Raw genomic sequence first — 23,550 nt, forward strand, 5'->3', positions numbered from 1 at the left:
TTTCTTTTAGGTTATCCAATTTGTAGGCATATACGTTTTCATAATTTTCTCTTAAAATTTTTTTGCATTTCTGTGGTGTTGGTTCTTTCTCTGTCATTTCTGCTTTTGAGTTCTCTCTCTCTCTCTCTCGTTTTAAATGAGTCTGGCTCAAGGTTCTATTTTGTTGATCTTTTCAAAGAACCAGCTCCTGGTTTCATTGATCTGCTCTATTGTTTGTTTGTTTGTTTTTTTAGTTTCTATTTCATTTATTTCTGCTCTGTTCTTTATTATTTTCTTCTAATGGTTTTTTTTTTTTTGAGAGAGAGCATAAGCAAGGGACAGGGGCAGAGAGAGAGAAAGAGGGAGAGGGAGGGGGAGGGGGATAGAGAAAAAGAGGGAGAGGGAGAGAGGGGGGGGAGAGGGAGGGGGGGGAGAGGGAGAGGGGGGGGAGAGGGGGAGAGGGAGAGAGAGAGAATGGAATGTTCTGAATAGACCTGTTAGATCCACCTGTCCAATGTGTCATTCAAAACTATTTCCTTGTTGACTTTCTGTTTGGATAATCTATCTATGGTTGTAAACGGGGTGTTAAAGTCCCCTATTATTAGTGTATTACTTTCAATTACTTTATGGTTGTTATTAGCTGCTTTATTGTCTTTGGGCACTCCCATGTCAGATACATATTTAAAATTGTTATATCTTGTTGGATTACTCCTTTTATGATTATATAGTGTCCTTTGTTTCTTATTAAAGTCATTGTTTTAAAGTCTCTCTTGTCTGATATAAGCGTGGCTACCTCAGCTTTTCACTTCCATTTGCATGATGAATGCTTTTCCATCCCATCACTTTCAATCTGCATGTTTTTAGGTCTGACAGGAGTCTTTTCTGGGCAGCATATAGATGGGTCTTTCTTTCTTACCCACTCTGTCGCACTGTGTCTTTTGGAACATTTAGTCCATTTACATTCAAAGTAGTTATTAATAGGTATGTATTTATTGCCATTTTATTCCTTGCTTTATGGTTGTTTTTTGTAGTTCTTCTCTATTCCTTCTTTTGCTCTCTTCTCTCATAGTTTGCTGATTTTCTTTAGTGATATAGTTGGATTCTTTTTGTTTTTTGCATTTCTATTACTAATTTTTGACTTGTGGTTACCATTAGGTTTGTATTTTACATTTTCTTATAGAGCAGTCTATATTAAGTTGACAGTCACTTAAGTTTGAACTCTATTTACCTATATCCCTCTCTCACACATTTAAGGTATATGGTGTCATACATTATGTCCTTTTATTTCATGAATCCCCTGGTTTTTAGAGATCTACTTAACTTTACTGCTTCTGTGTTTCCTACTTTTCTTACTCGTACTTACGGTTTTTCTTTTCTACTCAGAGTCCCCTTTAACATTTCTTGTAGGGTTGCTTTAGGGGTCATGAATTCCTCTAACTTTTGTTGGCCTGGGAAACTCTTTATGTCTCCTTCAATTGTGAATGATAGCCTTGCTGGATAGAGTATTCGTGGCTGGTGATTTTTCCCTTTCAGCACTTTGAATATATCCTGCCACTCCCTTCTGGCTTGCAAGGTTTCTGCTGAAAAATCTGCTGATAGCCTTATGAGGTTTCCCTTGTATATAACTGTTTTTTGCTGCTTTGAAAATTCTCTATCACTACTTTTTGCCATTTGAATTGCTATATGTCTTGGTGTGGATCTCTTTGAGTTGATTTTGTTGGGGGCTCTCTGTTTCTCCTATGTTTTGGATTTCTGTTTCCTTCCTCAGATTTGGGAAGTTTTCAGCTATTACTTCTTCAAATTCTGCCCCCTTTCCTCTCTTTCCTTCTTCTGGGATTCCTGTAATGCAAATGTTATGACACTTGATGGTGTTCCTGAGTTCCCTAAATCTATTCTCATTTATTATTATTTTTCTCTCTCCTGTTCAGCTTGATTGCTTTCCATGACTCTTTCAGGTCACTGATCCATTCCTCTGCTTCCTCTAGTCTATTATTTATTCCATCTAGGGTCTTTTTCATTTCAGCTATTGAGTTCTTTGTCTCTGGTTCTTTGTTTTCTGTCTCCCAGTTAAGATTCTCACTGAGATCCTCCACTCTTTTCTCAAGTCCAGTCAGTATCTTTTTGACCATTACTTTAAATTCTCTACCAGGCATATTACTTATCTCCATTGTGTTTAGCTTTCTTGCTGTGATTGTCTTGTTCTTTCATTCAGGACCTATTCCTCTGTCCCCTCTTTTTGTCTAACTCTCTGTGTCTATTTCTGTGTGTCAAGAAAGTCAGCTATGTCTCCTGCTCTTGAAAGTAGTGGCCTTATGAAGAAGAGGTCCTGAAGCACAGTACTCCCTGTTCGCCAGCACTTGTGCCTGAGCAGTGTCTCCTGTGTGTGTTACATGTGCCCTATTGTCACAGAGCCACTTTTGCCTTCAGTCCAGTCATCCGAACTAGCTCTTTTTGCCTGTTGTGGGCTGAATTTGGTACCTACGTTGTTAGTGGGCCGGTCTGAGGCCACCTTGGGCTGGAGTTGAATTAGGCCAGGTGTTTGCTGGAGACGTAGTAGCAGCAAATTGCAAGAGAAGGTGGGAGCAATGCACACGCAGTGCCAGCAAGGTCCCCACCAGTGGGAGGGAACCTGTAGCCCCCAACAGCGGCAGGCTGAGTTGGAGGGGGCAGACCCACAGACGTGGTGGGGGGCAGGAAGCCTGATATTAGCAAGGTTTGCAGGAGTCTGCTATGGGAGGAGACCTGGGGCAGAGGCCTGGTGGAGGGGTCGTGCCCACAGGAGAACACAGGGGCAGAGCACACTGTTAGCAAGATAGGTAGCGATCGTTGCGGCCTTGCTGTTTCCCATGGGTGTCTAGGCTGGGAGGGGGGCACGGGGAGGGAAATGGCACCTGACACCTCCTTTGTTCCTAGAGAAGCGTCCCGTCGATCCCTGCCCCTCCAGCACCAGCTCTGAGAGAGATTAGTAAACAAATCTTCCTCCCGTAGGCCACAGGGGAGTTTCAAACTGCTGCTTCTATATTTATTTCCCAGGTTTTTTATTGTGCTGTTTCTTTAAGGGCAGAGGTCCAGTTTCCTCTCTCCCTCCCAGCTCTCTCAGAGCATGTTAATTTAAAAAAAAATTGTTTATTTTTGAGAGAGAGAGTATGCGAGAATGAGCGGGGGAGGGGCAGAGGGAGAGGGAGACACAGAATCCGAAGCAGGCTCCAGGCTCCGAAAGGTCAGCATAGAGCCCGACGTGGGGCTCAAACTCAGGAACCACAAGATCGTGACCTGAGCCGAAGTCAGATACTTCACCAGCTGAGCCACCCAGGCACCCCAGAGCAAGTTGATTTTTAAAGTTCTGGTTTTAAGCCCCTCTGATTGTAAGAACTGAAATTTGGCCCCTTTGGTTTTCACGGCCAAATGTTATGGGGATTTGTCTTTCACATGTGGGCTTCCCAGTGTAAGAGTGTATTTCTCTCCCCTCTCTGCAACCTGCAGTGTCCTTCCAGTGGGCAGTCCCACAGGTCTGTTTAGTTCCCAACTGTGTCTCTGCCCTTCCTACACTCTTTGTGGCCTCTTGTCTACCTTTAGCTGTGGAAAGACTGTTCTTCCAGCCTTTGTGTCATTTTCTGGGTTATTTGCACTGATGTGTCTGTTACCTAGTTGTATCTATGGGGCAATGTGAGCTTAGGGTCCTCCTACTCCTCCACCTTCCCTGGAAGTCTGGCTTTCATTTCTTAATGGTCCCTGTGGTTATGCCTCCTTCTCAGGATTATTTCATATTCAGCCTGCTCCTGCCAAGACATCCGTTTCCTTCCAATCTGTGAACCTGAAAATGTTATAGTCAGCATTTCACTTGTTCTTGTAAATCTTATTTCTTCAATTCCCACTTGTTACTAAACCAGTGTTGTATTTTTACTCCTTAGTACAAAACTACACCATGCTGTTGCATGTGGTGAGAGATGTTCACAGACTGGCCAAGTCGCCCCAGTGCAGAGAAACGAGATGCCCCTTGTGTTTTCCTTTTGTTTCAGGCTTTGGGAACTGGATGAGCTCAAGTTTTTGGCTTTAACAACTTAGTGTGAAAAGTCCAAGACCTGTTGTCAGAGCTCGGAATGCTTCGTTCCTGATAATGGGAAGATGGGGTCCACCTTTGGGTGATTCTTAAATTTGCCAGTTGATGGGACGTTGTATCAATAGCTAATAATTATTGTTAAGTACACAATGCCTATGAGGCAGGGACTATTCTTCTGCACCTTTTACATCTGGGGAAACTGAGGCACAGGTTGACTTGGTTTACCCAGTGTGGCTCAGCTATAAACATAGAACACAGACTTATTTTTTAAATGGCTGTATAGTTTTCTCCTTCTCCTCTGCTTGAGATGATTCTTGGTTTCTAGCCAGGAAAAGCAGCATCAAATTTTCAGAATGTTCATTGAAACAAAACCGGTTTTACAACAGCTACAGCAAAAACTGTAAGGGGCAGGATTGCCCGTAGAGTGTGTGGGCCTGGGCAAATTATTTCCGTGGGGATCCTGTGTACACAAGCAATTTAAGACTGCCTCAAATCAATATTCCAGCACTATTCTGGTGACCCAATTTCACATGATCCCACAAAAAAATTAAAACTAAACTACTGTGCTGGTCATCAGGAACAAACTGTTCACCAGGAAGCTCTTCTAGAAGCCAGCTCGGATCCTATAGGTGTGGGTTCTGGAGCTCTTTGGGGCATCTGGCCAACCTTATGCTCTAAAGGGAAGAAATGGGAACCAGCTGGTCCCGGCCACCAGAGGGGACCATGGGGAGGCACTTCCAGTAGCCAGAACCCATGCGGGACCCTGTATGTGCTTGGGACACCCCACCCATATGGTACTGTTGGTTCCAGGCACTGGAAGTGGGGCTTGGAAAGTCCCCAAGAAGGCATTCCAAAGGCAAAGTGGTGGTGTTGGGAGAGGGGTCCTGAAGCACAGGGCCCGGGGCAGGGATCCTGACCAGGGTAGAGCTGACCAGTGGGTGAAGTTTGAGCAACATTAAGACTAAACAGCAATCACTTCCAAACTCTTAGGTGCTTTAGCTATAAGGGGGTGGGGGTGGGGGATGGAGAGCTGTTGTCAGGAGGAAGCCAGCTGGAAAGTTCTAGTATTTATTCTCTTTGTGGGTTTGGTAAAAGACACTTTTCGCTTTTAAATTGTGTAAAATGTTCAAACAAAGAATTGCTTTTCCTTTCAAGTGGCCAGCTCAGCCCAGCTGTCTGTGAATGCTCTGAAACCCTCTGTGAGCTGGCCCAGGGTGGACATTAGACCTCCTCTTTACCTAGATGCCCTTCTAAACAGGTTTAAAGACCGATTATGGCAGAGCTACCATGATGGGAGCAGGGAGAGAAGTGGACAAAGCCAGGCTGACTTCCTGACGCTGCCGCTTTGGGCAAGTGGGTTCTGAGCCCCAGTGCTAGACGGAGGATAGCGTCTTGCCTACCCCCTGGGGCTGAGACCAGGATTAAACCTATACGGGGTATCTGTACCCACAGAAAAGGTCCCTGTATGAACTCAAAGTGTAAAAGGCAAATTTGAGCAGCATCTCTAGAGAAGAAAAGATACACCAAAGCATTCACTGCTTTCAGCTGTTTTATTGCTAAACTATCACGATATAAGCCGTATAAAAATACTTTACATATAGCAAAAATAAACTACATTAAACTGGAGATTAAAAACATTTTGCATAGGAATGTGATGTATTCAAACTTCCTTAACAGTCAGGATTTTTAAAACCTAAGCCTTCCAGCACCACCCTGTTGGAGAGAATTGTTTGTTGGAGAACTACTTAAGGCATGGTCAACATTTTCTCCCCTCTGAGGGCTGTAGAGGCAATGGGGGTAAGGGAGGTTCTTTGACAAGGTGCTCAGGGTCTAAACTTGTCCCAAGGGCAGTGCTGAAAGCCCGTGCCCTAATGGAAAATGTATCCTTTGCTTCTGATGTGTCCGACCCGGGACGGGGCAGGTGTTTGGGCTGCCGACAGCTGCATGAAGGCAGGGTGTTAAACGTTTTTTCCAACACCCAACATCCCGTCTCCTTTTCAGAGGGGCTCGCTTAGGGACCATCTCCAGCTCACCAATCACAGAAACGTTTGTTTTTAAACAAACAGAGTTAACATGGTGACGTTGGCTATAACCGAAGGTACTCCCGACAGCGGAGGGAAACTGATGTTTGCAATCACAGTCCTTTGTGACACTTAAGCATTTAGCTGGAATGCAGGAAAACCCGTGCATTGGCTGGTTTGGCTCCATGAGGTTTAAGGCCTAAGCCCTGGGCTTGGAAGACTGGTGGTTAGGATGTGTTGGGTACCTGCTAAAGGGTCATCCCTCCAAAAAAAAAAAAAAAAAAAAATGGATGCCGGACCTTGTCAGGAATGTCCCAACCCCCATGCCTCCTGTAAACGTGAACAAAATTGTTAGCCGGACCTCTGACGGTCTTTCAATTGTGAAAAGAAAGCACTTGGGAAGCGTTTTTTGACATGAAAACAAACAAATTCAGCCTCCCTTTAGTCTGTTGTAACAACCAGAACATATCGGCTTCCAATCTAAATGTTGCAGCTCCCATGCTGGCCAAGACGGACTTCCTGAGACCGACGTCTTGGCTACTGGATGTAAACGAGAAAGGCCCCGTCAGTCCTTTCCAGTTTTTCGAAGGAACCATCCGGATTCATCTAGGGTGTGTCTATGCTGGAAAACTCTGCATGTCCTTTGGATAATGCGTACAGGGGTTACCTAGCGGGGTTTGGTCAGCTCTGTAAACGTTAGCCTGCACCCAGGGTTCTGTGAACTTTTCGAAGTCTTTCAGAATCCCGTTCCCACACAGGCGGTTTTGTTTTTAACTCACGGTCACCTACTAGGCCACTTCTTTGGGGGATCTAAACACTTTACAAGACAGTTCTCCTCCGTGACCAGACGCAGGCTCAGAGGTGAAGTCCGTGTCCTCTCTGGCAACAGATGGTTCCTTTTTCCACAAAGCCATCCCCCTTCTTTCTCCAAAGATGCTTTCTTCTAAGACTCAGGTGACTGATAAACTCTGAGGTGGGTAGTTTCATAGGGCTTTTTTGGGGGGGTGGGGTTGTGGGGGGGGGTTTGTATTTTTGTTTTGTGTTTTTGCTAGCACGATTCGCAAATTTTCAAGGATACATCCTTTCTCGGGGTGGGGGGGGGAGGCGGAAATCCTCAGCATATGTAAAAAGAGACACTTGCAAGAGATTTCAACCATTTATAAATATTTTCTAATTCCAACAGGGGTGTGTGATATTTTCGGGACAGATAAAAAGCATAAAAATACAGGTAAGAAAATAAAATTTAATAACCTACTACTTTGGGTTGCTATTATATATTATCAGGCAGCAGTATTTTTGTACATACAGGAAGACTTGCAAACTCTGGAAATATACTACATTCAGCAACACCATAGATTCCTGTTAGCAATGCTACATATTTACATTACCTTGGATGTAGCAAGTGCAAACCTCCACCTGAGATCCTTCTCACACGTGCAACACACACACCTTTCCCACTTAGACATCCTTACTTTCTCCTTCTCTGTAGAGGATCCTATTGCCTCTTCCCAGACTGAAAATATTTTGTGAGCAATTCCTCTTGGCAAAATCTCCTCCTGGCATTTGTTACTGACCAAACTTTCTCGCTAGCTGTCGGTTCCTAATACACATTCTCTCGCCTGTTTATGTCTCAAAACTAATGCTTTTTGCTTCTCTTTCCTTCGCTATTTGGTAGAGTTGTTTATGAAAGGGCTTCCTCTAATAGCCAGCCTAGGTGGTCTCAGAAAAAGCTTGTGCGTGCGTTATACACACACACGTACGTGCACAGGTTCGTGCAAGAGTTGGAACTAGCAGGAGGCCCTTTTCACTAACCTAGAAGATTGATGGAAAACGCGTTAGCCCTTGTTCGCCCCATCCAGGCACAATGAAGCAGAGCGACTTTGCTAGAATAGCAGGAAGGCACTTGGGTAAAACATTCAGATAACTGAGGAAGGCCAATATCCCTCGCGTGCAAAGAAAAAAAAAGGGAAATGGTTCCTAGCCAGGTCAAGTGAGAACAGATCTCTCACCAAACACTAACTCTGTCCCAGCGAAGTCCAATATTGCTGGAGAGACTGCTTTGGGTAAAGCTGCTGGTGTAAGGAAACTTTTCGTGAATTAGGAAGAATTTCACAGCCCAGGAGCTCCACGGCAATTTGCGTAAAAGAGGGTTTTGCTAAACTTTGTGCTTGGGGTGGGTGGAAGAGAGGTCCCCGGTTGTTAGGGGGAAAACAAATGCTAGGCCTCGATTAAAAGGTCACACCCTGGGCGTTCTGTCCACCCTCTGGAGCACCAGACCCACCGGGCTGTGGTCACCAAGCCTCACGCTCCTGGCAGAGCTGTTGGGAAGGTTTAACCTCTGGATAATCTTGACTAGGAAGCCAGGACTTGTAAATGCCACAGGGAGACCTCAACGGCCAGGATTCTCTTCCTACGCTTCTCCCTAGCAGATCTGAGAAATCACAAAGCAGAGCCTTTCGAAGAGCGCCGGGACCTCTGCATTCTGTTTTTGATTACGGGGGAAGAAACCGAATGGCCAAAAACGAATCCCTGGCTCGTCCCGGGGTGTCCACGGTACATGCAAACAGGAACACATCTGGGTGATGAGAACCCACCCCTGCGGAGGACTCAAGAGTTTTCTGCGTTTGCAGAAACTGCACCAGAGGAGGCAGGCTCGTGAGGGCTCGATGTGCGCAGTGGAGACAGAATTTGGGGGCCAATCACCATACAAGCGGTCCGGGCAGAGCTGTGTCCAACTGCGGACTGCACGTGGGCTGGTTCTCTTCGATGGGGATGCAGGCGGCTAATGCAGACAGGTCTTGGGGACCGAGGGACGCTTGAAAGGGCTTCAGGTAAAGATCACCAATGAACTTTGGGGGCCACAGCCTGCGATGGCGTCCCACGTGGAGTCGAGGCCAGAGGGAACGCTGCCCTTCTCACGGGGGAACCCACTTAGAAAAAGAAATGCTTAGGCCTGCTCATTGCCATGTCTCACAATTTAACCAAAATACCTTCACTTTTTTTTTTTTTTTTTTTTTTTTTTTTTTTTTTTGGTGGTTTTAGCTCCTCTTCAATTCCTTCTCAAAATTCAATGCACATGCCTGAGATTGTTGTTCCTCGCTAGTTTACGGGGGGAAAAAAGCACTCTGGCCGTTAGGAAGAAAGCAAGCGAGACCAGCAGAAAGCCATTAGGTTGCAGGGGTGCGGAGGTGTTAACACTGCAGCCTGCGGTCCCTGCTCGAGTCCAACCGCCCGCTGCAGGGGTGAGGAACTGCTGGCCTGGAGTGAGCCCCACCCTCCAGCCAGCTTTTTTGAAGCAGAGGAAAAAAAAATAACGTGTACACGTGTCATAACTTAACGCCGAGTTTTAACAGGCCATCTTGTTAGGGGCCACTTGTGCTTCAGAATGAGAAAACTCAAAAGTAAGGCTTTCGCTGTGGCCCAACCGTGGCCAGGAACAGGCGATCCCTAAGGATGACGGTCCGGCTTCCGTTTTTCTTCAGCCCATAAGCCAGACTCTTGGGTCACGTTCCCTTGGTTGCTGTTTGAAAACTCCTTTTCCTGGAAAAATGAACGCAGGGCTGGGGTTTAATGACACGGCCCACATCTTCCAACCCCCACCCCAGCCCACGCCCTGAGCCCCGGTCAGTCGGTTCTCGGGGCCGTCGCGGCGTGCTGTCTTGTGCAGAATGTGGTTTTTTTGGTCAGCAGGCACTTAAGGACACCATGAAAGTCAACCGAGATGCTCTTTGGGATTTAAAACAAAAATCAAAAAGGCAGAGCGTTCTCCCTGGTGTTTACACAGAGAGGTGGCGAGCTCCTCAATCGAGGGTCAGCTTTTTGCCAGAACATGGTCCCGCGTGTGGCCTCCGGGCCAGGAGATGTACAGGAAAGAGAACAGAAGGTGAGAGGCAGCGGAAGGCTCCGAGGGGTCAGATACGGAAGGTGGCTTGCTAATGGCATCTTCTACGTCTGGTTTCTGGCGGGAGGTCCTGAAAACTCCTTCCTGATAATTTCATTAACTACAAAAGAAAAGAGAAAGAGGGAGAGAGAGAGGAGGGGCGAGTGAGAGGGCACCAACAACACGGGTTGGATTAGCTTTCTAGAACCTTTAAACAAACAAACCACGCTTTTGTTCTCTCCGATAATACGTTGGACAATTTGTAACGTAAGAAATGCCTTCCTGTGCTTTTTCTGTTCTCCTGGACGGTAATATTTTGTGCTACGGATGTGTTTGTGAAGGGAACTTTAAAAAATCGTGGCAGAAATTGAGCTGGGCCCTAGGGCAGGATCTAAGTATGTTCAGGCTCTCTGCTGACTACCACACTCCTTCCGTTATTACAGCATCTGGAAAATACCTACTACGAGACTAAACCATAGTTGACCCACAAAGCATTCAGTTCTCAAAAGAGACTTTTCAAAAGAGAGTAGATGGAGATACCACTGAGAGTAGCCATCAGTGTAGACGACATCTCTCTCAGCACAACCAGAAATTCTGGCCTTACCCCTCCCCCTGCCCCTGCCACCCATGCTAGGGAAGTGTCTTCTGTCTGAGGGGCTCTGGAAAATTCGGTCACCCCCTCCCCCTGAAGGGAACCAGGAATGTAATGCCAGCCCCTGACATCAAGAAGCTGGTTCTCTTCTCCCATCTCGGCCTCCTTATCCAGGGCCCCTGTCTCTGTAAGCAAGGCAGGAAGGTCTTAGAATGGGGATCTGGCAAAAAAGAAAAAAAAAAAAACTTTCTTGGTAAAAAGTTGCTCTCTGCAGCAGCCCAGATCCAAGGCAGGGGGTGTGCACAAACCCGAGGGCTGTGTGCGCCCTCGCCTGTGCAGTGGGATGGGTCAACTGGTCCCAGGGGCAGGAGGAGAGGGGAGAGGAGGGAGACCCTTGTTGGGTGCCTTCGAAGGTACTTAATCTCCCCTCCCCTGCCTCCTCCCGCAGTCCTCTTCGTGGGTTTCGTCTTTGATTACCTTACTGTAATCCTCCCTGCTTATTTTCTGTTTCTGTTGAGATTTGCTCCAAGCCCCCCAACCCCACGCTCAAGCGGAGCCCTCCTAGGTCCAGCATGCTTTTCCCAGAAGACCCCTGCGTGGACGAGTCTGCAAGCCCCAGGGAAAGCGCAAAACTTTCCCAAAAAAGCCAACTGCCCTTGAGCTGGAAAAGGCACGCTTGACCTTGGGCTCCCTCACTCCACTGGTAGCGGCGTGACTCTACCTCTCTGTGCCTCGGTTTTCCCCTCTGGTAAGCGGAACCCACGACGTGTACGGCTTAGTCCCCGGTAGGCCCTGAGGCCCATGCCTGCTCCTGGCGCCCGCCTGGCAAATGGTGTTCCGTAGCGGCTGGCTCCACTCCCCACACCCCCAGGCTTGGGGTCAGACTCTGAATGAGCGCTTCGCCTTGGTGGGCTTCGTTTTGTGCTAGAAACTATTGAGGCACTGCTCCCTGTTCTTCAGGTATGTGCTGAAAGCACGTGCGAGGTGGGAGTTCGGGTTAGCATCCCTTCTCTGTTGCCTCCTTACTTGAATTTGCCTCAGTCTCCCCATCTGTAAATCGGGTCTAAAAATGTCACCTCCCTTCTAGGGTCCTAGAGGAGCTTGGATAAGATCATGCAAGCGATGGACTTATCACAGTGCCCCGTGTCTGGCAGGTGTTCACAGCATGGGGCACATTAGGTATGAGATGTTATACCTACAGAGGTACACGTGCATAGTATTAGCACAGCAAAGCGTGGCCGCGGATCCATTAATAGCTCAGAGGATGAATTCACATTCAGCAAACCAACGTTGTTGACCGGGCACTTACTGTATACCAGGTACTGGCTGAGCTGACTCCCAGGGGCCCTAAAGCAGGAACCCAGCCCACCCTTCTGTGAACCCTGCCCGGGCCTGGTAAGCTGAGAGCCCTTTGTGAGGCAGGCAGGGAGCCACAGGGGGAGCAGAATGCCAGGGGGAGGGAGGTGGGGTCAGTGCAGCTTCATGGGAAGCTTTTCAAAGCCCGGATTCTGAAGGGCTTCCTGTTTTCTCAATCTAGGAAACCAGAAGAGTCGATCCTTAATGGAAACTTTCCACAGCCTCGGCTTTCTAAAAATATCTGGTAGGCAGCCATGTTGGCACCACGGCCCTCACTAAAGGGTCGCTCCCCCTCCTCAGAAGGCAGGGGCTGGGGCCGGGGCGGGGGATGGAAGGTAGGCGCCGTGTTCAAGCACAGAGACGCTCTGCCCGCTTCCTGGAAGCTAGAGTCAGGTAGATGCTAATAGTCGCGTCTGGAAAACTCCGGACAGCGTGCACTTAGACCTTCATGTGGCTGGGGGTGGCGAGGGGGCGGCTGTGGGCCCAGGCCCCGAAGTGAGGCCCGCTCAAACCCCGCAGAAACCTCTCTGGCTAGAGGAGCCTTCTCTTGCTGAAACCTCAGGGCTGGCTCCCCTGGCTGGGAGCAAGGAGAGAGAGTTCTAGAGCAGGAGTGCCAGCTGGGTGTTGGCAGGGGCAGCGCCGCCGCCCCCCACCCCCGCACTTGGGGGACCTCGAGCCCATGACGTGGAGGGTCTCTGCTCCAGAGCCGGGTCTCTGCTCCAGAGCCGGGTCTCCTGTCTGCAGGGAGGTCTCCCCTCTGCAGCCACAAGTATTCAAACCGGTTCCCTGATGCCCACCATGCAACCTCTCCCTGGGTCCTCCCCCAGCTTCTGTGCTGGATGGGACGGGGGGCGGGGGGGGGCTCCTGCCTCAGCCCTGCCGCACCTCCTTCTCCAGCTCTCATCCCCCTCTGTAGCTCTACCTGCTTAAGGTCTCCCTTACGCAAAAACCCCGCTCTGGGTGCCCCCTGCTTCCCTCGCCAGCCACGCAGGCTTCTACCTGCACTCTGCTGGTAGAGTAGCCCAGCAGCCCCTTGCTCCTCACTCCTCCATTCAAGGCTCTGCTCCCTCTCCTGCTCTGCACTGCATCCCCCCAGTCCTGCCCAGTCTCCTCCAGGTATCAGTTCCAGGCAGTTTACCAGCGACTGCTTTATGTTCTTGTTCCCCCACGGAATCCTCAGCTTTTAAACAGGGCTTCGGGAAGTGCTCAGTGACGCCCTTCTGAGCTTCCTTTTTCTCCTCAAGTGGTAGGTAGCCTCAGGTCCCACAGACAGCTCTGGGCTTCGTCCCCACTCTGAGTGCTGAAACACGGTTCTGTATCAGCCTTCTGCGTTCCATCCAGTCAGTAAATGCTTTGAGCATCTATCCTAGGCCAGCTTTTGTATCTTTCCTCCCACCTCTTCCCAAACTGGGCCACACGCATTTCTCCAACAGCCCCTCTCCTCGTCCCAACGCCACCTTTGCAAGGAAGCTGTCTCCCACTCCTACCTACCCTCGGGCCCTCACTTCCTCCAGAAGCAAATAGCGAATTCTCACAATGCTTTGCTTGCAACCTCCTAGGCCAGGTTATCTGAGTTTCCTGTGTCCTCAGGGTGCCATGCATACAGCAGGTACCTAATGTATGCATCTCAGCCCCCCACAGATATCCCACACCACAGCCTAGGTCACTTGGTTTGGGGAAGCTGTCTTTCCTCTGCCCTCCAATTGACAAATGGGTTGCCAATGTGTTACTTGTCTGGAACCTTTTCTCTACAAAAGAATATAAGCCATTCGCATTTATTGAAGGCTGACTGCGTGCCACGCACTGTAATAAATGCAAAGTTTTTCTTACGCCAAACCTAGCAATACAAGCCTCGCCTCATAGTTGGAGATAGGCAGTCCCCTGCCATACCAGGTGATGGAATTGTGATTTGAACTCAAGGCCCATGTATTAGCCTGAACCCTAGATGGCTACACAATTGATGAGACCGTGCTATTAAGTGCAGAAGTCATCATGTTTTTTCCATGGTCCTGGCGTCCTCAGTGTCGTGTGTGTGTGTGTCAGGAAAAGGCGAGGGCAGCCTCTGCGAAATTAACAGCAGAGAAGGCCATATGCTGAGTGGTTAAGGCGGTCATTGAGTATCACTTTCACAGAACAGAGTTGAGGCTAATGGTGTCGCCTCTACCACAGGCAGCCCTGACCTTTTATCACCCCGAGGGCGAGGCGCCATGATGAAAACATTGATGAACGTGTACAACCTCAGGGTGATTTCTAAGCCTGACACCTAAGGCTGAAACCAGAAAGGAAAAGATCGACAGATGTAAGTATATTATAATTATATATTTTTCTCTTTAAAACTCTGGAAAAATCAGGCAGAGAGAATAAAAATAAAACCCTTCTAATAAAGGGCTGTTGGCATAAAAAGAATATGAGGGATCATCAAACTTCTTCTGTAAAGGGCCAGACAAAAATATTTGCAGTGCTCTGGGCCCCCTACTCAACTACCCAGCTCTGCCCTGTGGTGTGAAAGCAGCCATAGACAGTATGTGAGCAAACGGACATGGCTGTGTGCCAATAAAACATTATTCGCCACAACAGACCGGGGGCCAGATCTGACCAGGCCAATTGCCAACTGGTGTGAGACTTAGAGCAGTGTTTTTTCACCTACTTTTTTTCTAGGGGGGGAGGGGAATAAAGCCAATGCCTCTTACTTGTGCTGTTCCCCAAACAACCCAAACTTGGATTTCTCTTAGCATCCCACTCTGCCCTAGGAATGCTACGATTCACTTGAAGGGCCAGACACCTGCAATACTGACTTTCATTCAGCTGAGCTCAGAGGTTCTCAAACTTTACCTTGCAGCACAGCTGCTCAGAGGTGCACGTAGAAAACCACATGGATATACACGGTAGGTGTAATTTAAAAGCCCATCAAGGGTAACTTTGACTCTGGGCCTTTTCCCCTTAATTGCTGACTTTGGAACTTAATTCCCCAAAAAAGCAACAACAGGAAGGAGTGGAGAGACCCCCCCTCCTGTTTCTCTCCCCAAAGCCTCAAGCATGTTTTCTCAAATCTGGTTAGATCATGTGAGTGCCCACAAGAGTCTGGGGGCCAGCCACAAAGGCCACAGCCAGAAAGACACTCCTCGAGCTTGGACAGGAATGGGGGAGGCTGCATTCTCTAGGCCAGAGAGTCTAAGAGCCAGGATAGGGGCAGGGTCCACTCACTACCCTTCTTCATCCCGCAGGGCTTTGCCGAATCTCCTCTCGAGACCCATGCTTGGGGCAAGGAGGCTGGACCAGGAAGCCCGTGACGTGCGCTCTGGGTGATTCTGTCCCAACTGCTGTGAGGTAAAGCTGCTGGGACAGCTGAGGGTGAGCACCCGGCCTCCTCCCCATTAGCATGTGGAAAAGGGCTGAGCAGGCAAGGTGGCCCTTGGCCCTTCTCCTGTGACGCTGATCTCAAAACTGAAATGATCTGTCCTCTAAGAACAAAACTCTTTTTCGCTCTGCTTTTTGCTGGCTCAGAACTTTCCAGCCACCTCTGTGTGCTCTGGGGGAACAGTGAAGAGCTTTCCAGATGGGCCAGGCCAGACTTTAGACTCAGCGAAAAAGACAAAAAAAAAAAACCCTTCACAGGCCTGAAGCCCAAAGCCTTGGGTGGGGTCTGAGAGGTACAGGATAGTAAATCCCCCAGGGGCCCCGGACATCACAGCCAGCTTGCCGAAGTTCCCAGGCCCCTGTAAGGTCAGAAGCATTGCCAAGTGCTAATACCAGGGAGGGAAGAAACATGCTTCAAAAAGGCCCCTTCAGGACTCTGAGAAGTGGTTTACACTGTCCACACTGACATTGGAGCCGCATTTTTGTCACCCTGAGTCCCGGATCCGAAGCCCTCGGGAGGGAGTCTGGCACCTGGTATTCTGCAAATGTTCCCTGATGGCATCGTTGCCTTTGTGGACAGGGTTTGATAGTTGCTGTTGGCGAACGTGCCAGAGAAACACCCCCCCCCCACACACCCAATACCCCTTTCATGCCGCTACTGGGAAGTGTCAGCATGTCTTATCAGCAGAGCCCATCCCTCCAGAATGTCCAGGCCACTGTGTGTGCTGATGGGCGTGGCAGCTGGCAGTGAATTTGGGTGTGTTTTCAGAACAGCTGGCAGAACGGCTGCTCAGAGGTGCATATAGAAGACCACATGGACATACACCGTGGGTGTGGTTTCAAAGTCCGCGTGATGCCGCCATGAACTTCTGGGCCTGGCCTGGATGGAATGAACCTACTTTATCTGACCGGGGGACCCTTCAAAAGCCACAGCCCGATGAGCCAGGGAGATGTCAGGAGGCACGTAACCAACAACACGGCCGGCTGACTTCTGGTGAGTGTACTTCGTGTGCTGAATCGAATCGGCATGTGCACAGCATTCGGTCACAGCAACAGCATCTAAACAGCCGAGGCACAGAAAGGTAAAGCAACAGCCTCACCGTCCCAGGGGGACTCTACATTCACAGAGCGTCCTGCCCCCTGTGCTGTCAAGTCTGCATGAGTTCCCAGGCTCTTCGACACAGGCCCAGAATCCAAAGTCAACTGAGGTCTAGATCCAGTGCTTGAAGCCACATCAGGGGCTCTGCCGAGTTCAGTGGGAAAACCACAGCTCTATCCTGGACCAAGCGCGGTACCCTCCGAGGGCGGCTTCCTGGGGCTTCTGATCTACCTTCCCTGTCTGGTTCCCCAAGGCAGAGAGTCTTACTTAACTGGATGCACCAAGCAACATGTACAAAACCAAAAAGGAGCTGGTCCAGTGCAGGAGCAGAACTCTCAGAGGTGGGAAGGGGGCCTCGCTATACTCTTCCTGGGAGGGGGTGATGGGGCCCCTGGGAGAACATGCAAATTCCCAGGGCCTCCTCTCCTCTCTCTCCTCCCCACCCCATCCGTGAGCTCCAGCCTCCCGGACCAGCTCAGGGATGGACCCCAGGGGTGTCCCCTTACAGAGCGATGGGGGCTAGCCTGCAGGAAGTGGCGTCTGTGAGGACGGTTGGAAAAGATTTCTTCTACTAAAAGTAATTCAGGTTAAGGAAACACACAGCTGGAAAACAAAAGGAGAAGCAGAAGAGGTCAATTACCTTTGACTTTGATTTCTCGGATCAAAGATCACAGTCATTCTGTTTCATAATATGTTTTGTATCCAGCTAAGGTGTGTGTCTATCAGCTCTGAAAAAGATTGGCAAAATCATTTTTGAGAAGAAAAAAAAAATCACCTTTGACCTCTATTACACTCTGAACTCACGTTAATATCATCCGTTTAATGGGTAGCTCTTCACCTAGGGCCAACTCAGAACCCAGGACAGAATTGAACCCTCTGACTGTAGTTTAAGCCCACATTCTGTATCCTCTTAAAACCACTGTGCCGGAATTAACCCCAAACCAGTGTAGTAGTCGCTGAGAGGAGGGACTTAGTGCCAAGAAATGAGGGTCCCTGAGATCAAAGGGCAGCAGCGAGGTGATGGTGTTTTGTTTTTTCTAAGCTAGACAAAATAGCCCTGCCTCCTGCAGGCCACGGAGCTGCGAATCAGGGCCGACTGAAGAGAGAAAAACGTATACGCTAGCTTCTGCAGCAGAGAACGTCAGAATTACACGAGGAATCGATTCAAACGTAACCCTCCTTCAGCCTTTTCTCCATGCTAAATTTGACCCGTTTCCTTCTTACAAGTGATAGAACCTCAGAGCGCATGCAAATTCATAAGACTGCACATTTTCTTCCTGGTTTTTTTTTTTTTTTTTTTTTGGTTGACAGTGAAAAAAAGTTCCTATTTTTATAGCTCCTGCCCAGTCAGCACACGGAGGGCCCTTAAAAGGGGGTGGTGATGAGTGTACATTACAAGCAATAAACTCCCCCTCTACAGCAGTTTTCCAATCCCTTGTTCTCTTAATCCCCTTTAAAAAGTGCCAGAGTAAAAGGCCAGGGTCCGTTTTGCCTGCACTTAGAAATGTTTTCTGGGATGAATTTCTTACAGGGAGCGATCCAACTTTTACCAGCTGTAGCTTTATCAGCATCGTTGGGCAAACCAGGATGCTCTTTCAGAGGCGAGGCACAGACTCCCGGAAATCTCCCCTTCAAGGTGGAGGACCCTCAAATAATGAGAGCTTTCCGGCAGGTCTGTAGTTAACGGGCCTGAACTCCCCCAGGCTGGGCTCCATTCGGGTTGGCTGGGTTGGGGTTAGGCACAGGAGAAAATAACCAGCTCCCCCAGGGCAGTTGCTGTGAACAGTTTGGACCCTGCATTTCAGGCCACCTCCCGAAGCAAAACCACCCACTCCCCAAAATTCCGGGTGGCCGTGGCCCCACCAGCAGTTTCCTCACTGGACTGCCTTAGCTCCAGTGCACGGTGGCTTGTTCACCCCAAGAGCAAAAGGCATCGTCAGACCATTCATTCGAGGCCTTAAAATACCATCTGTATCCCAAGAGTGGTCAAATTAATGTCTTCAGCCCGGACCTCACCCTTGACCTTCAGACTTTGCCATCTAACTACCCACTGGGCATCCCAAACTGAATATGGCCAAAGCCGATTTCCTGATTCTCACACCCACCCCCCCCTGCCACCCACCCCTTGTTCCCATCATAAGAAACCTCACTCTCTTCTTTCGGTTGTTCAGACCAATCTTGGTCACCGTTCACATCCCTCCATATGCAAATGCTTCTGGGTTTACCTTCAAGCTATATCTGGGAACCAGCAGCCCCTACCACCTCCTGTCTTGATCACTACATCGGCGGCTCCCCTGTGTCCCTGACCCGGTGCTGGGATCCCTGGTCTCTGCCCAAGAACTGGTGGCACTGAAGGCAGAGCACTTGGTCAGTCGTTACTCCCAGAAAAACCTTAGGTGCTCTAAGGGCCAACAGGTTCCACTCTATCCATCTACACTCAGTAGACATCAAGTGCCACGCACAGGTCCAAGGTCACATGCTTGGAGCAGCGAGCCCAGTCTAGGGGGGAGCCCCGGGGACCATGCCCTTAAGTCCAGCCAGCCAGTACCCGAGAAGCAAGCCCTGCTCTGACTCTGCTCCCCAGCCCTCATCAAGAGTGTTCAGAGAATTTATAAAGCATTCATCTAACTGGTTTGCAGCCTTTTGAGGTACAGCTTCCTGTTTAGTCATGAAGTTTCCCTCCTTCACGGCCTGTTTCTTGGTGAAAGGCAGAGGCGACAAGGGGAGAGGAAGGGCCTATTTCCATTCAACTAAGACCCCAACCTCAGCTCAAGACCCAGCCACCCACTTCCCCGCCAGCCATCTCTGGGGAGTGGTGGTAGAACGCCCATTGCTCAGGTCAGGTTAGCGAGGCACAGAAAGATGGAGAGGTTTGTCCAGGACCGGGCCCCTGCACTGGGCAGAGCTCAATAAAGCCCCAGCTTCATGGGCCTTAGGCCCGGGCTCCCTGTAGGGAGATGATCAGGCTGTCTTGGGAGCTGGGTAAAAATGCAGACTGGTGTCAGAAGCCCTTGGAAAAAAAAGCACTCTGCCGGTGACAGCCATGCAAGTCTCCTGGCCCCTTGCTGAGCCACAGAATGGGAATAACAACACCTTCTTGGCAAGGATTCTCTGAGGATTGAATAAGATGTTCTACCTGGTCTGTTGGCAGGTATTGATAAGCTCTGCGATAAGGCCCCTAAAGAAGACCCATGGAAGAGTAAGAGGGAAGGGTGAGAAAGGGGACAGAGGCCAGGCCAAAGCATCCTCTCTAATAACCAAGAATAGGATCCTGTTTCCCTCCGCGGTTCACGAGGAAGTAGGTTCCTTCGATCGGCATGGCTGCTCTGGCCAGTTGTTAGTAATATGGAGGTGGATGGCAAGAGAGGCAGCCATGTTTAGAGTTACCTGGGTGACACCTACACCACCCCCCCCACCCCCCCCCCCCACCCCCGCCAAGCCAAGGAGAGCAGCCTCTGGTCCTAGAATCATTGCCCCATTGTGTGGTCTTTTATGAGGCTACAGCTGAAGACCTACACGGCGATGTTGCATTTTTACAACACTAGGCATGAAGCGGTGAATCCTCCCACTGGTGTTGTGGATTAGACGATCATTGAAGACAGGGGTTGGAAGTGCTTCCCTTATTAATCAACACTGGTAATTAACGTGCAAACACACGGCATCGACGGATGAAGTGCAAAAACACAGACGGGAGAATGTGTCCTCTCGCCAAATCATACAGCTAACGTCCAGCCTCCTGAAAGCTCAGGCACACGTCTCTGAGGGGGATGGAAGTAGATGGGAAGACCCGCGTGCACCTGTGTCACGCAGCTGACGGGACTCCGCGAACGGCCCAAGGTGCGTGCAGTCTGCCGGCTCTACGATGAAAACACTGATGTCCCTCCCACCCACAGTCGAGACTGCCACCACCTTATCCCCTTTCCCACGTTTCCCGTGATTACGCATCCGCTTCCAGTCTAGGGAACGACGATTTGGGACTTTCTCTAAGCTACGCTGCCCTAGGAGAAAGGACTCACCAACTGTAGGAACTCAAGCCTGAGCTGGGTTTGCCCCCTCTGCCCAGCCCTTTTCTCCAATTCAGCAGAATTGTCTTCTGATTTCATGCAGCTACATTGCACCTCTCCCGGCGAGCAACCACACGGCTTCTAAGGTAGCAACCACAGGCAAGAAAGCATTCTAAACAAACCACGGCTTGCCTCCTCGTCGTCCTGCCATTTCATCATGCCTGGACCCCAAACCTCTGCTGAGAGGCATCAGCCACAAAGCAAGCGTTGCGAAATACGTTGTTGCCAAAACAGAAGCAAAAAGAAAGGCGCCGGTTGCTACATCCAGTGGAGATTCGGGAAAGAAAGGGCGCTCCAAACCCACAAATGAGCCTGTGACCGCCAATGAGATGATAAAATAATGGTTCGGGAAGCCATTTTTCTCTCTGGGGGTCGAAGGAATTGTCAAGACCTTTGAGTGCATTTCTCCTTGCTGATGTGTGAGAGTTGGGATGGAGGCCGGGAAGATGGGTTAGCAGGTGGAATCCCGGAGAGGCAGGAAGCCCCTCCGTCCTGGGCCACTTTCCTCACGACACACAATGGCCTAACCCAGCCCCCAGGGGGACACCCCCACACCCATCCACACATTTGCAAAGCCCAGCAGAAGCCCGTGTCCCGTAAGGAGGCACCCTCCCCCTTCACACTCCCCCCGCTCCACGATACCTTCCCATCATTTGGCACATTTTGTCTTTAAATCCACCCCCAAAAGATTTCCACCACATCTGCCTCCCTCTAGCCCACAGCCTGGGTTAACGTAAGATTTGACTGACCTACAGACCGACCACCTGGGGGTGTAGGCCTGGCCCCAGGTTCATGGGCAAGCCCTCACCATGGGACCCAGCCCTGGGCAAGCCCACCTGCCTTGGAGAGGGAGACGGCAAGTGCAGGGCCAAGAACCCTCCACCTTCCTGGTTCAGCCAAGGGCCTGTGGGCCGAGGAGCGGCAAGATAAATCAGGGACGCCCCCTGCCCCCCAGACCATTCAGTCTACTCCCTCCAGAATCAAAAAAACTACTAGCTTTTGGAAAGAAATTTCACCAGGTCGGACCAAACCCAGTCCTGAATGTCTCCGGGTGAGATTCACAGGCCTGGCCAGGGGAACTTGCTGCTCTCGACACAAAGGCTGTCCGAGGGACCAGAAAGGACTGTGTGTGTGTGTGACATTATTCCAGGTGTCCCTAAGACACATGTGGACAGAACTCCAACTCCTGACTCATCCCCTTATCAAACCTGTCACCTCCAGGCCCAGCCATGAAGTCAGTTGTGTCCCCAAAATGGCTATGTTGTGGCACTAACCCTCGACATGATGGTATCTGGAGATGGGGCCTTTGGGGGTGACCAGAGTCGATGAGGTGATCAGGGTGGGGCCCCCATGATGGGATTAGCGCCCTCATCAGAGGAGACGCCAGAGAATTCGTGCGCTCGCCCTCCGCCCTGTGCCGGCCCAGTGAGAAGGTGCCCGTCCCAAGAGGGCTCTCCCCAGAACCCCACCTCGCTGGCTCCCCGATCGCGGACTTCCAGACTCTAAACAGTGAGAAAATTAACGGCAGCCGAGCTCAGATAGGCCCACAAGCCCTGTTCTGCCAGAGCACCTGCCTCTCTGATGTCTCCGTTTACGCTCACACGGCATGCCAGCGAAGCGGCCAAGGTTAAGGGACTTGCCCGAGGTCAAAGGACTTTTCCAAGGCCACACGGCTGGTCCGCAGCAGGATCTGAACAAGGAGCAGACGCTGATGCTATGGCCCCAACGTTCCCACTACCACCACACCTTTATGCGGTCTGGGTCTGGGGCCGGGAGGCCCCCTCTCCTTGCTGTATGCATCAGAACCCACTTCTCTGTCCACACCCAGCCTCAACTGCTGCCTGGTTTCCTCCAGCCCAGAGCCCCTTCTCCCTGCTCCGCCCTCCACTGACCTCACAAAGGCAGCCTTCCCACGTCTGGTAAGGTTGGAGGAGTCTCTGAGGGCAGGGGCCACAGACCTCTCAGTGCAGGGGCTGAGCACAGTGGTGAGGGGCGCACGCCCTCAGGGCAGACTCGCGGGGAAACCGTGCTGGGGGCCAGACGGCGTGGGTCCGAATCTCAGCCTGCCACGTCCTGCCATGGGCTGGAGGCAGGCCCTGGCACATTCTGCGAATCTCTGGGAATCAATGAGTCACCACGTGACAGGTGCTTCCGACAGCGTGTGGCCCATCACGAGCACTCTGTATTCACGGAGGGAACATGGGCCAATCCACTTCTCGAGCCTCAGTTCCTTCGTCCGCAACGTGGGAATGACAACGTGTAATCTAGCAAGGGGTTGTGCGTGAATACAACCGGCTCCGGGTCAAGCCCACAAAAAAGTGTGCTCGCGCCGTTCCTGTCCCCGTCGTTAACATGTGTTTTCACCGGCCACGTGGACATTTGGTTAACAGGCTGAACTGATTGGACGGCCACCCTCTTTCCCCAGAGCACTTTCACCTCCGCAGCTATTTCTGCATTTTCAGAGTGGGCGGGTCTGAGGTCAGCCGTGCTCTCAGAGATGCCTTCTCACATCCTGCCGAGAGGGGCCCCTCCCAGGCCACCCTGCACAGAGTGCTGGCTGCCCTGGGCCAGCGGCGTGCAGATGCATAAGAGCCCTCTGAGTCACCCACGCTCTGCAAGCCAGAGGCCTCCGGAAGCCAGCCCCAGCATCAATCAGGTCCCGCACGGCACCCAGCCGCCCAGACATCTTACCAGCAAGACCTAGGAGCTTACGAGAAAAGGTGCCACGCTGCACCGAACTGTCCCCAGCTCTCAGGATGAGTAAACACGGCAGTTCTGGGGCTCTGGTTCCGAGTCAGAAGCCAAGGTGCTAACGGGGAGGAGGGTGTCGTTGGCGGGTGGGGAGGGCAGGCCGGCGTGCCGCCAAGATGGGAATTCTTTCACGGTTCTCCTTGGGCAGCCAGAACCTGCTTCTCGGGATGCAGATCGGAACAAAGACTGGACCCTGGGATACCCTAGCTTTTAGGGTTACACAGTAAAAATCACCCATGTACTTTTTGAGGGAAAACGGCTTGAGCTAACAATGCTGCTCACTCTAGTTAAGCTGGGGGGAGGAGATGTAAGAAGCCGAGGGTAGCCTGGCTCCCTTGTAGGACCGCAAGGCCAAGCCCAGGGCGCATGTCTAAAAAGCGACACGGTATTA

The 23,550-nt window shown here is 50.5% G+C and overlaps 1 protein-coding gene and 1 long non-coding RNA gene across 8 annotated transcripts in view; one reads left to right on the forward strand and one right to left on the reverse strand.

Annotated features, from left to right (window-relative positions):
* Positions 1-5,575: 5,575 nt before the first annotated feature.
* Positions 5,576-23,550, reverse strand: part of NFATC2 (nuclear factor of activated T cells 2) — a 159,705-nt gene continuing 141,730 nt past the window's right edge. For 3 of the 6 annotated variants that reach the window (XM_058685980.1, XM_058685974.1, XM_058685981.1), the window contains exon 10: positions 5,576-9,600. In XM_058685980.1, the coding sequence (XP_058541963.1) occupies positions 9,539-9,600 (62 nt within the window). In that variant the 3' untranslated portion in view covers positions 5,576-9,538. Of the gene's footprint in view, positions 10,062-16,125; positions 16,305-16,984; positions 17,073-23,550 lie in introns of those variants that run through there. The other 3 variants (XM_058685976.1, XM_058685977.1, XM_058685975.1) reach the window with 3 other exon arrangements.
* Positions 10,057-17,766, forward strand: LOC131485946 (uncharacterized). Of its 2 annotated transcripts, XR_009249098.1 has the most exons (8): positions 10,057-11,280; positions 11,687-12,132; positions 14,058-14,187; positions 14,639-14,773; positions 15,113-15,239; positions 15,949-16,327; positions 16,602-16,685; positions 17,391-17,766. It is a non-coding gene; the product is annotated as an uncharacterized LOC131485946 (long non-coding RNA). The 2 variants fall into 2 exon arrangements; XR_009249097.1 differs by lacking the exon at positions 14,058-14,187 and having other exon boundaries at positions 10,057-12,132; positions 14,728-14,773.

This window comes from Neofelis nebulosa, chromosome 9 (genome assembly GCF_028018385.1).
Source record: "Neofelis nebulosa isolate mNeoNeb1 chromosome 9, mNeoNeb1.pri, whole genome shotgun sequence".
Classification (NCBI taxonomy): domain Eukaryota; kingdom Metazoa; phylum Chordata; class Mammalia; order Carnivora; family Felidae; genus Neofelis; species Neofelis nebulosa.